The sequence below is a fragment of the Lepidochelys olivacea genome (genome assembly GCF_965140295.1).
Source record: "Lepidochelys olivacea isolate rLepOli2 genome assembly, chromosome: 22".
NCBI lineage: Eukaryota > Metazoa > Chordata > Testudines > Cheloniidae > Lepidochelys > Lepidochelys olivacea.
The window spans coordinates 16,795,428-16,810,876 of record NC_140432.1 but is presented as its reverse complement, the minus strand read 5'-3'; the positions used below and the strand labels follow the sequence as shown (position 1 = coordinate 16,810,876).

The window sequence follows — 15,449 nt, the reverse complement described above, 5'->3', positions numbered from 1 at the left end:
ACAAACAGTAGCTGTATGGCAGTGGTTTTCAACCTTTTTTCATATGCGAACCCCTAAAAAATGTCGAATGGAGGTATGGGCCTCTTTGGAAATCTAGTGTCTGTATCTACAGTTGAATTCTGCTCAGTCAGTTTTCAGTCTAAATCTTTTGGGGACCCCTCAGACACAGCCTGCAGACCAAAGGTTGAAAACAACTGCTCTGTGGTAACTGTCCCCCAGCTGATGCTCTGTGTATTGCTGCTTCATTTTCACAGTATGCACTTGATTTCTTGACTTATCCTGCACGTTCCGTGATGCTGCAAAAAACACTCCTGACGCACTAAAAGCCACAATGAAGCACAGTGACCAAATACAGCACTGGCTCTGAGTCTGCAACAGAGACAGCCTGAAGCAACAGCCCTAAGACATGCCACATGCTCCTTTCCTCTACAAGGCCATGTTGACTCTGAAGCCTGAGGATAAAGATGCCAACTCACTGCAGATCATCACAGCAGGAACATCAGGCTAGAGTGCCTTCTTCATCTTTGTGGGTGAATTGGGGTGGGTAGGGAGAGGTGATGGGCAACTGGGTGTTTAGGCCCCTCCTATTTCAAGTCAGCTCCAACACAATCCACAAGAATTAGCTGCCTCCTCCCTATCCAATTTAATCCTGACACGTGACCTGACCCCACATCCTGATCCTAAAGCCAGCAGATCCTTCTTTACAATGGAGACCAGGCAGATGTCCCCATGTTCAAATGAAACAGAGCATCTAGCCTTATGTTTACAGAGCTCGGCCCATCCCTGTGGCATTCAGCCGCCTTATGGAATTAAAAGATCAGTGAAGTCACTTATACAGAGACTGTGACTCCTGGGTGCTCAAAACCCCAACTGTTCCCTACACCCAGCTGCCAAATCCTCCAACTTTCCCCTACCTTTTGTGCACGAATGGCCCCCACCATGTATCTGAGCCCATCACAAGCTTCCACCTCCTCCTAGGCAGCTCTGCACTAGCCAAAAACGGCACACTGAAAAGGCACAGACAGCCTACAATTGAATTTGATATTTAAAATAAATAAATTATATGTTCATATCTAATTTGATAAAAATCTTATTTAAAAAGTCATTTACCTGACTCTGCTGCAGAATTCACCAGCAGACTGCTACAGATAGCTGGCCCTCTGATACCGGTGTGCTTGGTATGGTATAAATGCCAGACAAAAGGCAGCAGGCCCTGATTTCCAAACTCATTAGTCAAGTGTCTCAGCATTGGTCTTATTCCCACTGCTCTCTGTATCACCACGGAGTGAGTTGTTCATCACTTGGTGTTGTGTAACTGGTGCATTTGCGTTGAGTTCCAGCAACAGGGAAAGGGATCCCTCTGTATACACATGGAGCCTGATACATCTCTGTGCTGATGCAGGGACAGAAGGGAGGTAGTTTGCACCTCCACATTTCAGGGATTGCTGCAGACTAGTGCAGCCCAGGGTAGCCCTACCTTGTGCCTCTGCTGAAATAGGCCCCATGAGGCTTTGTAAGGGTGCACAATTGCTCGGGTGCAGGTCCACCCTGACACGTGCCTGCCATCCATATGGTGCATTTTAGCACATGCCTTACTTTGGAGGCTATTGCAGAGCATAAAAGTCCATTGTATCAGAGATAACCCTGGGGTGAGGTGGGAGCTTACACCTGCCCTGTCACCCCTTTGTCCCTAGCTGAGGGCAACAATGAATTGGGCCCATGGTCTGCGACACAGCTTGGACCAGGGCTCCTATATGGACCAGAGCCACTGCTTAAAACACAGGCACATGGCAAAGCTTGAGTAGAAGCTGAACCATTTGGCCCACGGGATTTCTGTGGAGACTGATCTAGTAAATGCAGGGGGCTAGGGCACTGATTAGTGTGTCTGTATGTGTGAGAAAAGCAGCAAAAAACCAGTAGAGAACTGGGAGAGAGGCACAAAAAGCCAAAGAGACAGCCATAGAAGCACTGGTAGCTTGACCCTGAGACAAAGAGAGAGAGAACTTTTAGGCTAAGTGCTGGCTGGAAAGGGGCTTGGAACTGTGAGCAAAGAAACTGCCTCCTGCTGTTTGATTCCTGCTGTGTTCAGGGAAACTGCATTTTATGTACCTTCATTGTAAATAAACAGCCCTGCACCAAAGAAATACCCAACTCTACCATCAATTTCTCCATCTAGCAGAAACAACTTGCTAGACCCTTAATTTCGGCTAACTATTCAGGTCAAAATGGGTAACAGCGTTTTCCTTTCCCCTCCAGCTCTGCCTCCTCGCTTCACCATAGAGCAGCATGCAGCAGGCCTGCAGGCTGGCATTGGCTAGCAAAACTTTATCAGCAGCACAATTATACAAACAAAAGCATTCTCTGACCTTGTGGTTTATAGCAGCCAGTTTTCATGAAACCCCAAGTTGTCTTAGATCAAAGTGTTACTGAGAACCAGCCTATGGCATAGGAGAAACAAAGCAAAAAACAGTTACGCTCACCACTACCGCCAGTCCCTTATCTTACGGAGAAAACAAAGAATCCAGCCACAGGGAAGAGTGGGCCTGCAGCACAAAAAGGGGAGAAAGTCTTTTCTCAGTCTCCACTTCTTCATCAAAAAAATACCCCATGGCCATTAAAAACCCATAATCAAATCCCAGCGGGACAGGTACATGTTTAGCTTGTACATTTCCTCGAGAGAGAGAGAGAGAGAGAGAGAGAGAGCTGCACAGCCTTACTCAACACGGGCAGAAGACTCCAAGGATTTCACATCACCTGGGTGGTTTTGGTTTGCAGAACAGGACTGTTTTGATTAAAACCAAACAAGAGGCCAGCAAATTCTGAGACCCCCAAATTAAATAGAAAACCTCATTAGCTTGCCACAATAATTGTCCTTAATTACCTAAAAATGACCTTATATTAAAAAAATAAACACTACAAAATCACTGTCTACATGTCACAGATACACCATGGTGTATACTCCATTGATATACTGGTTCGATTAATTCCTCAGAAGGCTGTGATCAGCTGAGTTGAATTTCATTTCTCAGGAGTCGTCTCTTCCCCCTTGTACACAACGATGTTCTGGTCCGTTTCATACACTTTGACTTTATAAAGAGTCCTTGCAGGCAGGCGCTTCTGGAGGTTTTCCCAGATGTACACTGCCACATTCTCAGTTGTACTGCAGGGGAAACAGGGCTGAAGTTAGACATGAAGCAGTCAAGGCACACACGCATATAATGATGGATGATAGAGAGAGAGGATGGGGAGGTAGTCGATCAACTTAAATTAAATGACACCTGGAGAATTAAGGAACTCTGAACTGGTGCTAGACAATATACATGACACCCATTATTATCCATAAAACAACACAGGCTGGACCCTGGCACCAATTCTAGTTCTACCCACCTGACAACATCAGCAAAGTAAGCCACGTCTTTATCCAGGTTCTTGTGGTCAAGTGGCTCCATGATGGCTTCCTGAGGGCAGAGAGGAAGGACATGAGGGGGGAACAACAGTAACAAAATATGTGGAAATGGAAGAGGTGCTTAATGACTTCTTTGTTTCGGTTTTCACCAAGAAGGCTGGTGGTGATTAGACATCTAACATAGTGCAGGCCAGTGAAAATGAGGCAGGATCAGAGGCTAAAATAGGAAAAGAACAAGTTAAAAAATTACTTAGACAAGTTAGATGTTTTCAAGTCACCAAGGCCTGATGAAATGCATCCTAGAAAACTCAAGGAGCTGACTGAGGAGAGATCTGAACCATTAGTGATTATCTTTGAGAAGTTATGGAAGACAGGAGAGATTCCAAAAGACTGGAAAAGGGCAAATATAGTGCCCATCTATAAAAAGGGAAATAAGGACAACCCAGGGAATTACTGACCAGTAAGCTTAACTTCTGTACCCGGAAAGATAATGGAGCAAATAATTAAGCAATCAATTTGCAAACATCTATAAGATAATAATAATCTAGAACAGTCATAATGGATTTGTTAAGAACAAATCATGTCAAACCAACCTGATAGCTTTCTTTGAGAGGGTAACAAGCCTTGTGGATGGGAGGAAGCAGTAGACATGGTATATCTTGACTTTAGTAAGGCTTGGGAGGGGGGTGGGGGGGGGAAGAAAACCTGGATTTGTGCTGGAAATGGCCCAACTTGATTATCATACACATTGTAAGGAGAGTGATCACTTTAGATAAGCTATTACCAGCAGGAGAGTGGGGTGGGGGGAGAGAAAATCTTTTGTAGTGGTAAACACCCATTTTTTCATGCTTTGTGTGTATAAAAAGATCTTCTGTACTTTCCACAGTATGCATCCGATGAAGTGAGCTGTAGCTCACGAAAGCTTATGCTCAAATAAATTGTTTAGTCTCTAAGGTGCCACAAGTACTCCTTTTCTTTTTGCGAATACAGACTAACATAGCTGTTACTCTGAAACCAGCTTTTGATACTGTCTCGCATGACCTTCTCATAAACAACCTCGGAAAATGCAAGCTAGATGGAGTTACTATAAGGTGGGTGCATAACTGGCTGGAAAACTGTTCCCAGAGAGTAGTTATTAGTGGTTCACAGTCATGCTGGAAGGGTATAACAAGTGGGGTCCCGCAGGGATCAGCTCTGGGTCGAGTTCTGTTCAATATCTTCATCAGTGATTTAGATAATGGCATAGAGAGTCCACTTATAAAGTTTGCGGACGATACCAAGCTGGGATGGATTGCAAGTGCTTTGGAGGATAGGATTAAAATTCAAAATGATCTGGACAAACTGGAGAAAGGGTCTGAAGTAAACAGGACAATTGAAATTCAATCTGAAATTCAATAAGGACAAATGCAAAGTACTCCACTTAAGAAGGAACAATCTTGTACACATGCAAAATGAGAAATGACTGCCTAGGAAGGAGTACGGCAGAAAGGGATCTGGGGATCATAGTGGACTACAAGCTAAATATGAGTCAACAGTGTAACACTGTTGCAAAAAAAGCGAACATCATTCTGGGATGTATTAGCAGGAGCGTTGTAAGCAAGACACGAGAAGTAATTCTTCCACTCTACTCTGCTCTGATTAGGCCTCAGCTGGAGTATTGTGTCCAGTTCTGGGCGCCACATTTCAGGAAAGATGTGGACAAATTGGAGAAAGCCCAGAGGAGAGCAACAAAAATGATGAAAAGTCTAGAAAACATGACGTATGAGGGAAGATTGAAAAAATTGGGTTTGTTTAGTCTGGAAAAGTGAAGACTGAGGGGGGACATGATAACAGTTTTCAAGTACATAAAAGGTTGTTACAAGGAGGAGGGAGAAAAATTGTTCTTCTTAACCTCTGAGGATAGGACAAGAAGGAATGGGCTTAAATTGCAGGAAAGGAGGTTTAGGTTGGACATTAGGAAAAACTTCTTAACTGTCAAGGTAGTTAAGCACTGGAATAAATTGCCCAGGGAGGTTGTGGAATCTCCCTCATTGGAGATTTTTAAGAGCAGATTGAACAAACACCTGTCAGGGATGGTCTAGATAAGACTTAGTCCTGCCTTGAGTTCAGGGGACTGGACTAGATAACCTCTCGAGGTCCCTTCCAGTCCTATGAGTCTATGACACTGGTAGCTACATCAATAGGGCATGTCAAGGGGGCACAATGAATGGCAGATTCTAACCATCCTGCTGGGACTTAGGAAGGGTCCTTCTGTGTCTGTGGAGCAATTCCAGACACACACACTGGGAACTGAAATGTCACTGAGGCCAATGGTGGCCTTTTCCTGAGAGTCCTAGGTACCCAGAGTTAGTAGGAAGGTACCAGGGAAGCACTATTAGAGGGAGACAGCAACACATTGTGCAGCTGATGAGAGGAAGTCCAAGACCTTGCACATCACAGGCCAGTGTGGGGGCCAGCAGGGGACATTACACTGCAACAGGGCACTGCGCTGAAGCATTTTTAGCTCATAAACCACTCCCTAATTCTCCACTCCTAACAGTATCTACTCCCCACTTCTCCATGCCCTCACTAGCCCATTGTGCCATTGATGATTTCCATGTGAGAGCTCCAGGAACAAAGTTTTATTACCTGCATATATTCTTTCAGGTCTGTCAGGTTTATAACCATTCCTGAGGTAGGATCAATCTACAGGGCAAAGAGCGAAAGGAGATTAGGAGCACATCTACTAACCCTCACTACCCAATTGTGTTACCAATCCCACCAAAAGCTTTAGATGGCAAAAACCCAGACCACCTGGTGTCTGCAGTTTCCAAAATGGGCACTCAGGAATCCTGACCCATGAGAAAAATATCTCTCTTTGCCATCAGACACTCTCTGAGCCTCAGCCCTACTTATGTAATGCCATGAAAAACACGCCTTAATAGCTATATATGGAGTATCAACAACTCTCAAGAGACCAGTGAAGTTCATAATGCCGACACCAAGAAGAAAACTCCCCAGCACACATAGTTACTAAGCAGTGCTTGACCAGAGCCCATCAGCCACACAGAGAAGCAGCCCAGTAGGCAGAAACAAGGGTTTAATCAGTTGTTTCACCAACCTGACACACCACTGCTAGCTAGTAAGGGTCAGGCACAAGCCATGAGCACCAGTGGGGCCTAACCACAGTGCATAGGTAATCTGGCTTCCTCCTGAATTAACTGCTGTTCTGTAGGTTGATGGCCACAGTTCCCCTGTCTAGGACTGTCTAGCAGGAACCTCTGGCTGCCAAAAGTTGGGACTGGATGACCGGGGACGGACCACTCAAAATTGCCCTTTTCCTTTCATTCCCTCTGAAGCATCTGGCATTGGCCACTGTCAGAGGACAAGATACTGGGTGAGATGGATCATTCGTCTGACCCAGTATGGCTGTTCTCATGTTAACTCCGAAAATCAGCAACCACAAATTAAAAGCAATTGTTCTGTGACCCAGATCTCTCTGGAACAAGTTGGCTGAGAGCTAAGTGCAGGACTGTGGCCTCCCACCATTTTGCAGGGGACAGAGTTTAGCCCCGCTTTCGGTCAGGATGGAGGCCATCCAAGTCTGAGAGTGGAAGCTAAGGCTGAGATCCTGCAATGAGCTCTGTGTGGGTGGACCCCCGAAGCCACATGAAGCTCATTGCAAGACTGGCGCTGAAATGTGGCCTCCTGCATGTCCTTGGGAGAGGCAGGATGAGAAGGAGAGCTGCCTTCACTGGACCCATCGCTCACACACACGTGATTACAGAAAATCTTCCTTTTTATAGTTGATGGAACACAGGGTTTTCAAGCAATGCAGGATTTTTAGCAATTCTACAAAGGAAAACACCTAGAGGGTTTGGGTTTTTTTAATGATTTGCAGCATTTGCACACGGAAACCACACTCTGATACCTCCAAGAGGGAAAAAGGAAGGAAATAATGATTGCACTTACCTCTCCACGCACAGTCACTACAACTAGAGGAAGAAAAACACCAAGTCATAAGTGTGATCCAATGTACACGAGAACAAATCATGTTAGCAGCAGATCAGAGAGCGCACACAGCATTAATCAGCCCCAGGAGGTGGGTTAATAACATCAGAAGCATTACTGTTTAAAACAATATCCTCTGTATAAAGAACGGTAACTGACCCTACAATAATGGTGGTTTTCCAAGATGGACACAAGATTGGATTCTTTAGGTCAGGAGTTTCCACTGGGACTGTGCCTGCATCCCGCACTGGAGGATATAAAGGGTGGGACAGGCTCAACCGTTCCACAGCAAAGTCCTACCAAAATAGGCATCTGATCTGGAAGCCTCTATTAAGGAATGGCATCTTGTAAATGTGAGGATTGTAGCCACCCAACAAATGTCAGATACAGGGACACTTGTCAAACAAGCAGCAGAGCCTGCACTGGCAATCTGAAAGACAGAGGTGGTAGAGGGAACACTACCAGAGGACCTATCAGCTCTGCTAATACTCTACAGTGATGTCCCAAGACGGAGAGAACACTTGGGGAGAAAACATGCATTAGATATGGCAATTTCCTGCAGTATCCTTGAAACACTGGATCAAATTAAGTTTAAGTATCTTTGGAGTCCATTGTATTAAATGCAAATGTTCTGTATGACTGTGGGCCGGGCTTGTACATAACTTTCATATGGGGGGGGGGATCTGATGTGAACCCTGGGAAATGTATGAACTTCAAAGGACTATATTGAACAATGTGCCTGACAAGAACAGACTTTTGGGACAGGGTTAAATGGTTTTCCTGGGGAATCTCTAAGGGGAGGTGAATGCAAATTTCCCATTTCTGGTTATGCAAAACCCCAGCCTTTTGAAGTTATGCCTGAGGAGAGGACCATTGTCTGCTGATTATCTGTTCCCAGAATCTCAAGGTCAAAGGCCCAGGCTGTATAAAGGAAAGACTGAGCTACTGAGAGGGTGCTCGTTCTGAGCTAAGGCTCATATGAACTTTTAACCACAGAAAAACCTCACTTTGGGGTTTTAAGGACTGATTCCTACCAGAGCCCTTGTGGGAGCCAGGGTGATCTCTGGTTAGCTTTTTAGCATGCATGCAGGTTCTTTTGTTGTTTTTAATCTGTTTTTGCTGTAATGCTTTTACTTTAAGATTAAATGTGCTTGCTTAGGAGCTGTGTGGTGACTTGTCACTGCTGGCTATTACAGTTGTTCATAACCTCTGGAGTGGAAGGAAAGCACAAACTGGCCTGCTGGCAGCGAACTGTGCAGCCTTGGGAAAAAAACCCAGTCAAGAGGAAGAGAGATATGAGTCCCTATCTGAGAGAGCTGATGGCTGAGGAGCTCGGAGTCTGCAGTGGGTGCCCTTGCTGGACTCCAGAAGGGGAACACAGGTACAGTTGCTCTGAGTTGAGACAGGGCCCTTCAGGAATTTTGCCACTGCAGCATAGGAAAATTTAATATGGTCCTGGACAGGAGGTTGAGGAGCAGATATTGCTTCTAGATGGACCCTTATGGAGCTGACGGAAAGTCCAGATTGTTTCAGGGCTAGCAAATAATTCAATATTGCAGAGACTGTGGACATTGAGGGAGACAGATGCCCAAATCGAAAACCTTCTCCATTTAGCTTTAGGGCATTAAACTAATAACAAAAGAGGGTGAAAAGGGGGAAGAAACGAGTACTCATTTAGCACAAAACTGAGATGTTGAGAAGAAACGAAAGGATCTGAAGAGAAGAAATTCTTTAATTGCCTATATCCCAATGCATTGGAAGCCTGGGTAACCAATGAGGAAATGGAATTTGCTCATTTATGGGCATTAATTTGATCTGGTTGGTATTACTGAAACCTGGGGGGATGAAAAGGAGCATACCTCCTCCAAGGGAGAAGCCACTCTGTCAGGTGTGCCCCATCTCTATATAGGACAGTTCAGTACCAGGGACACTTCTCTAACCCAGTATACCAGTGACTCAAAGCTGGTGGCTTGGATGTCACCACCATAATCTTTCCAGGAGAGGTCACTCTGGTATTGGGCCCACCAATAAGTTACTCGGCACCATGTATGGTTTAGGTGCCAGGATAGTTAGTGCCAAGTACTGGGTACACGAAAGGTAATCTGTACCAAGATGGAAAGTACCAGGGCATATAATCACAGAGGCACTCAGTGCTGAGGCTCCAGGTACCAAAGCATTCAGTGTGGTGCTGAAGGATCAGTACTGAGGGCAGTGTAGTTGTTGATTTAGAGGGCACTGCATGAACTGACTCAGAAGTCAGTGCCAGGGCACATGAAAGGGCCTTCTTAGGCCTATGGCCCTTGGACGAATGACGAGTCATGTGGCCGATGACCCTTTGATCTCAGTTTGCTAGGTCTCAGGGACAGCAAACTGTGTCTGGGCTTGTCTTTGGAGCACTGCTCCTTTCTGCCCATCAGATGTCAATGCAGATGAAGTAATGGACAAGTGGGGCCTCTGAGTGGATGCATCCTGGGAGCTCAGAGTGGGATTATAGGTCTAACGGAGAGAGACTGACCTGATGGCTGAGCCCTGACTGCAGCTCTCCTCTGCATGTCCATGGAGACTTGCATCGATCTCTCATAAGGAACAGCTTCAGATGCACCTCCCTTGCTCTCTGAGTGCACTCAGAGAAAGAACGACAGACAGAACATCGCTCCAGGACATGTCCTCCTCCCAGAGAGAGCAGGCACCAGGATTGCCCATCATTAATGGCCTTAATGCTGGTGCTTTGGCTTCCGCTGTAATGCCAGTTCTCTGTGGGGCAGTTGGGCAGTGGGGGGGGGTCTAAGTTAACTAAAACATTATATATTTGCCCATTGGGCATATAAAAGAAAAAATTACACTAATTACACTAACTTTATTATCTAATTATTATATGCAAGGCTAAGGAAAATCACACAGTACACAGAGTAAGCAGACATTGCAGAGGTACTGCCTCACTGTCAAGGGCAGTCAGAAGAAACTGAGGGACACCTGGGCCGCTCTGTCCTTTATGCCCTCAGATAGGAGGTGTCAGGGCACCTAGGGGGCAGGCATGGCCCTGACAGAAACATCTGACCAAAAGGATCCAGTCTTGCATTCATGGGGCCCATGCACACTAAGAATGGAATCTATGTGGACAATCTCTTGAAGAAGGTTTGTATTTTTTTTGGAAAAAATTTGTTTGCCAAGTGGAAACCGCCATTAAGATTTACTATCATCTTGAGTATAAGCAGATTTGGTTTATTTAGTAGCATTTTAAAATAAGATTTACTCTTTATTTAATGGCCTAAAAGTCAGATTTGTGGTTTGGACCGTTTCCTGTTGATGATCACTCTTATTTCTCTTTGCAGCCTCTGTCATCAAAAAAATAAATGGGCCAGATTCTGCTCTCAGTTACATAAGTGTTCACGGTAGCATGGCTAAGAGCAGATCCTGTCCAAATGTCTCTCTCATACAACCATGTGAACTAATTCTCTCCGAGGCTGGATGAATAAGTATTAGCACTCAGGCCAATCAGCCCCCTCACCTTTATAGTTGTGTCCATGTCCATTTGGATTGTTGCATTTCCCAAAGAGTTTCAGGTTTTCTTCATCACTCAGTGACTTACTGTAAAAAAATAAAAAATTGCATTTGAGGGCCAATTGCAAACACTTAGGTTTTCATTTCAACTGGGACTGGTTTTTAGCTCCCCACGATCTTCTTAATGGATACAGCAAAAGAAACATCTCATTCACAGACTCTGCCTACTCAGATTCTGCACCCACTGTCTGAGTTAGTCCAGGCCCTGTGTATGAAAGATTTGCTCTCCACTCACCTTTTAGTTTGTGGTCTCATTTTTCATTGGCCAAGACAGCACTCTTAGCCTATCCTTGTCTATAACACACCCTGAAAAGGGGGTGGTGAATCCTTAAACATTTTATGTAATTTGTTTTTTAAAAGTTCATAAATTACTGTGTGTACTAGTAATCCAATGTAAAAATAATGTACTCTAGTCACTTTCTCTTTTTCAAACAGATGGATTAGACTGGGGAGGTACTATTAATTTTTTTTTATTCTATTATAATGAACATTCATCCAGGTATTGTATTTCTCACTGACTCTGTACAGCATTACTGGCTAAAGAAATGGCATTGGAGAGTTGAAGGAGCCCAGTCAGGAGATTTGAGGTCTATTAGTTTGGATGCTGCTGATAGTTTCATTGTAGCCTCCTGACTTCTCAGTACTGTGTACTGTTGCCAAGTATCCACTCCTACTGTGAAAAGTGTATCAATTAGAGTTTGAAACACCACATGACTTCCAGCTGTTTATAAAAGGGATCAGATGCCTAACAGAACCACCTAGTTTCTGAATACAAACATTGCAGGCTGTAGTTTCCAGGATCACGGAGATATTTAAGAGACCAGTGGGACCATCGCTAAGTTTACAGTCATCCCTTCTGACTTTCACATTGTACCAACAAGTCTCCCAGAGGATGCGAAGTCTAGGGATGGACAGGTGGTGATCAGAGTAGGCCAGGCAGAAGGACATATCTGAAACATGTGACTCACATCTTGCTTGAAAACAGAAGACACCACTTACCATCAAGTCCCCTTTGCTTCAGGAAAAGCAGGAGATGAAGCATCTTAGATAATGGCTGGGGAAATAAGTGATTTGACCTTAAGTGTGTAAAGTACAATCTATCAAAGTCCACAGCTGCCCACTGAACAAAGAAGTTAGATTTTTGGTCTCAGGGACAGAGGTTGAAAACTGCCTTTGCTACTGCTATTCTTATCTACCAGCCATGAAAAACCTCATGCTTCTCAGAGTGAAATAGACAAGATTCTGGTCAGAATCAGGTTTGCCTGCATCAGTCTTGAAACTAACCAGAGTCTTGTCCCAATTGCACTCTGCTGTTGTTTAAAAATGTTCCTGTTTAGGAGGGCAGGCTGCGGAAAGAAAGGGGAGTCACTCCTTTTTCTCTCCCCCCACTCTCCACTCCCAGAGCCTCCATGAGCAGGAGAATTTTCTGTGCTCTGACCAGCTTCACTGCTGCCATTCCCAAGATATTGAATGGTACTGAATCTGAACTGACTTGCATCAACTTCACTTTTGCTGGTGGAGGGGTGGTGTGGTGAGCACAAGCGCATATAAAGTATTATCCAGGCAAGTGGTACGGGGGAGAAGAGAACCAAAACATGAGGTGAGAAAGCTGCACTCAAGATAGCAAGGGGGAAGGAGAGGCAGGAGGAAGCCCCCAAAAGGGGGCAGAAGAAATGTGCAGGATGATGAGAGAGGGAGTGAGGAAAACAGATGGATTACAGTATTTTCCTTCTCTTCGCCTACCCTTTGTCACCTCTAGCAATAACAATGACCAGACTGTAAGCTCTTTGGGGCAGGGACTGGACTGTTTTACTAGGTGTATGTACTGTGCCTGGCACAACAGGGCCCCAATCTTTGAGGCCTCTAGGTGCTACTGTAATAAAAATAAGAACGCATGGGGCTGTTGAAAAGGGAGCGACCCCACCTTCCCAGCAGCCCGGAGAGCGAGGCGTAGTGAGCTGCAGCCTGGGGTCCATTTTCTCTGTCTCCCTCTTGTGGGCTGTGAGCTCTTAGACAGGGGGACCGCCTGGACTCTGGGTCCGGTACATCGCTGGGCTGCTGGGCACGTTGCCCAGGCGGAGAGCAACTGGCTCTCCTGTCCAAATGGGACAGGAACTGAGGAGCCCCAAGTAAGAACCAGGGACAGCTCCCCCGTGATGACAAACGCCTCCCGTCCCAACGCACCGGGGATTTCTGACCGGGGCACTGGCCCCCGAGTCCATGGCGGGAGCGGGGTCTCCCCTTGCCTCTCCCCTCAGCCCGTTGTTCCAGCCGTCCTCGCTGGGAGCTTGGCAATGACTGAACCCCCCCGGCCAAGCGCGATGGGGGTGGGGGCCCCCCGGCCAAGCGCGATGGGGGTGGGGGCCCGGCCCCCGATCGCAGGGCCCCTCACCTGTGCAGCCGGTGGCAGGCGCTGAAGCTGAGGCAGCGGGAGACCCGCGCGGTGCGGCCCGGGGGCCTGGCGGGGGGCGGCGGCATCGCAACGGCGGGGCTGGGGAGCGGGGGACCGGCCAGCTCGGCGCCTGCGCGGGGAGGGCGGACGGGGCCCACATCCGGGCATCCCGGGGCACCCTCCTCCCTCCGCCGCGGGCCTGGTCACAGGGGAGGTGGGAGCTCGGAGCTCCGGCCCTGCTCCTCGGGGGCCCCCCCGCCTCGAAGCCCGCCCCCCGCTCCTCGGGGACCCCCCCCGCCTCGAACCCCGCCCCCCGCTCCTCGGGCCCCCCCCCGCCTCGAACCCCGCCCCCCGCTCCTCGGGCCCCCCCCCGCCTCGAACCCCGCCCCTCGCTCCTCGGGGACCCCCCCGCCTTGAACCCCGCCCCTCGCTCTTCGGGAGCCCCCTCCGCCTCGAACCCCGCCCCTCGCTCCTCGGGGACCCCCCCCGCCTCGAACCCCTCCCCCCGCTCCTCGGGGGCCCCCCCCGCCTCGAACCCCGCCCCCCGCTCCTCGGGGACCCCCTCGCCTCGAACCCCACCCCTCGCTCTTCGGGAGCCCCCCCCGCCTCGAACCCCGCCCCCCGCTCCTCGGGGACCCCCCCCGCCTCGAACCCCGCCCCCCGCTCCTCGGGGACCCCCCCCGCCTCGAACCCCGCCCCCCGCTCCTCGGGGACCCCCCCCCGCCTCGAACCCCGCCCCTCGCTCCTCGGGGCCCCCCCCGCCTCGAACCCCGCCCCTCGCTCCTCGGGGCCCCCCCCGCCTCGAACCGCGCCCCTCGCTCCTCGGGGACCCCCCCGCCTCGAACCCCGCCCCTCGCTCCTCGGGGACGATACAACCCTGCTATCCAGGCCTGTAACCTGGGGCTCATTGGTGGTTGTTCCTCTTCCCTTTCCTCAGACATGCAGGGCACATCCAGATCTTACTGCTTCTTAAGCAACAGTATCTCTAACATACTCCTCCAGCCTTTCATCGTCTCCTCTCTGGCCTCCCTGACATTCAGAGCTCCCCCTTGCAGTCCATACAAAACACAGCTGCTAAGATCGGTGAGAGTGCCTGTCACTTTGATCACTTCACCCATCCTTTGAATCCCTCCATCTTACCCCCTTCATCTCATCCTAGTCAGTCTTCTGGCCCATCCCCTTCAGGGCCCATTGTGACTCTGCCCCCATCTACTAATGTCTCTCTTTTATTGCATCATACAGTCCTGTGCCAGCCTGTCATGCCATCTCTCTACTTCCCCCACAAGCCTTCTAGGATGCCACTTGTGCATGGAACACCCTATCTGATCTTGGCTATGAGGCCACTTCCCTCTCTGCTGTCATATCCCTCTACAAGAGCCACTTTTTCAGGAACAAGCTATGTCATCTGCTTCTCTATTACATCTCCCAGGGGCATTGCTCATCTAAGCAGAGGGCAGCATCTAGTGTTGGCAGGGAAGGATTGTGGTGTAAGAATATTTCATATGAAACTGGAGACTGGCCTTGGAGGAAAACAAGGGGGATGAACTGTGGGGGAAGAAAAATCTAGTTTGGTGGTAGTTTTGAGCTTGTATGCTATACCTTTCTCCCCCTGCCTGTGTGTTTCTTGTCTTTCAGACTGAGCACTCCTCAGCACAGGGATAGTGTCTTCCTCTGGGTTTGGAAAATGCAGCACATACTGCGGGCACTATATTAGTAAATTCATGGCAGCCTCACAGGGTCTGAGGTCAGAATCTTGGACAAGTGAATGAGCCAGTGAATGGCTGCAGCGTAGAAGAGGGTATTGTAGCCAGACAGACAGCCCCCCCCCCCACCCCAGACCAGCATTGCTGGAAACACAGGAGGAAGCCGGAACAGGGCACTTAACATATATTCCAGCACAGCCTTTGAAGCTGCGAAAAGCACAGGTGTGCTGCTACAATGTGCCTCTGGGAACAGATACAACGATTAAGCTCACAGCAGGCAGAGGCCCTGTGACAGACATGGCTCTTAGCCCCTACTAAATAGCGTGATGCACACACACCAACATCCTAGGTGGGAAAATATTTACCCTGATAAAAGAAATGTCCAGTAGTCGACACT

General features: G+C 48.1%; 1 protein-coding gene across 2 annotated transcripts; it reads right to left on the bottom strand.

Moving 5' to 3' along the window:
• Nucleotides 1-2,850: 2,850 nt before the first annotated feature.
• Nucleotides 2,851-14,305, bottom strand: PTS (6-pyruvoyltetrahydropterin synthase). 2 transcript variants are annotated; one of them, XM_084612080.1, is made up of 6 exons: nucleotides 14,247-14,305; nucleotides 10,905-10,984; nucleotides 7,358-7,380; nucleotides 6,035-6,091; nucleotides 3,388-3,458; nucleotides 2,851-3,160 (listed from the first exon to the last, which is right to left on the bottom strand). In XM_084612080.1, exons 1-6 carry the CDS (start codon nucleotides 14,288-14,290, stop codon nucleotides 3,019-3,021), a joined length of 417 nt encoding a protein of 138 aa, XP_084468206.1. In that variant the 5' UTR covers nucleotides 14,291-14,305; the 3' UTR covers nucleotides 2,851-3,018. The 2 variants fall into 2 exon arrangements, with proteins under 2 accessions (XP_084468206.1, XP_084468205.1); XM_084612079.1 differs by lacking the exon at nucleotides 14,247-14,305 and adding an exon at nucleotides 13,350-13,569.
• Nucleotides 14,306-15,449: the final 1,144 nt, after the last annotated feature.

What these genes read in the sequence shown, in the direction of transcription:
- PTS (XM_084612079.1), bottom strand. Translation starts at nt 13,435, where the DNA reads ATGCCGCCGCCCCCCGCCAGGCCCCCGGGCCGCACCGCGCGGGTCTCC. An exon ending in GCCTGCCACCGGCTGCACAG is followed by an intron (nt 10,985 to 13,349) that starts GTGAGGGGCCCT and finishes ATTTTTTTACAG; the next exon opens with TAAGTCACTGAGTGATGAAG. An exon ending in TACTTTGCTGATGTTGTCAG is followed by an intron (nt 3,161 to 3,387) that starts GTGGGTAGAACT and finishes TTTCCCCTGCAG; the next exon opens with TACAACTGAGAATGTGGCAG.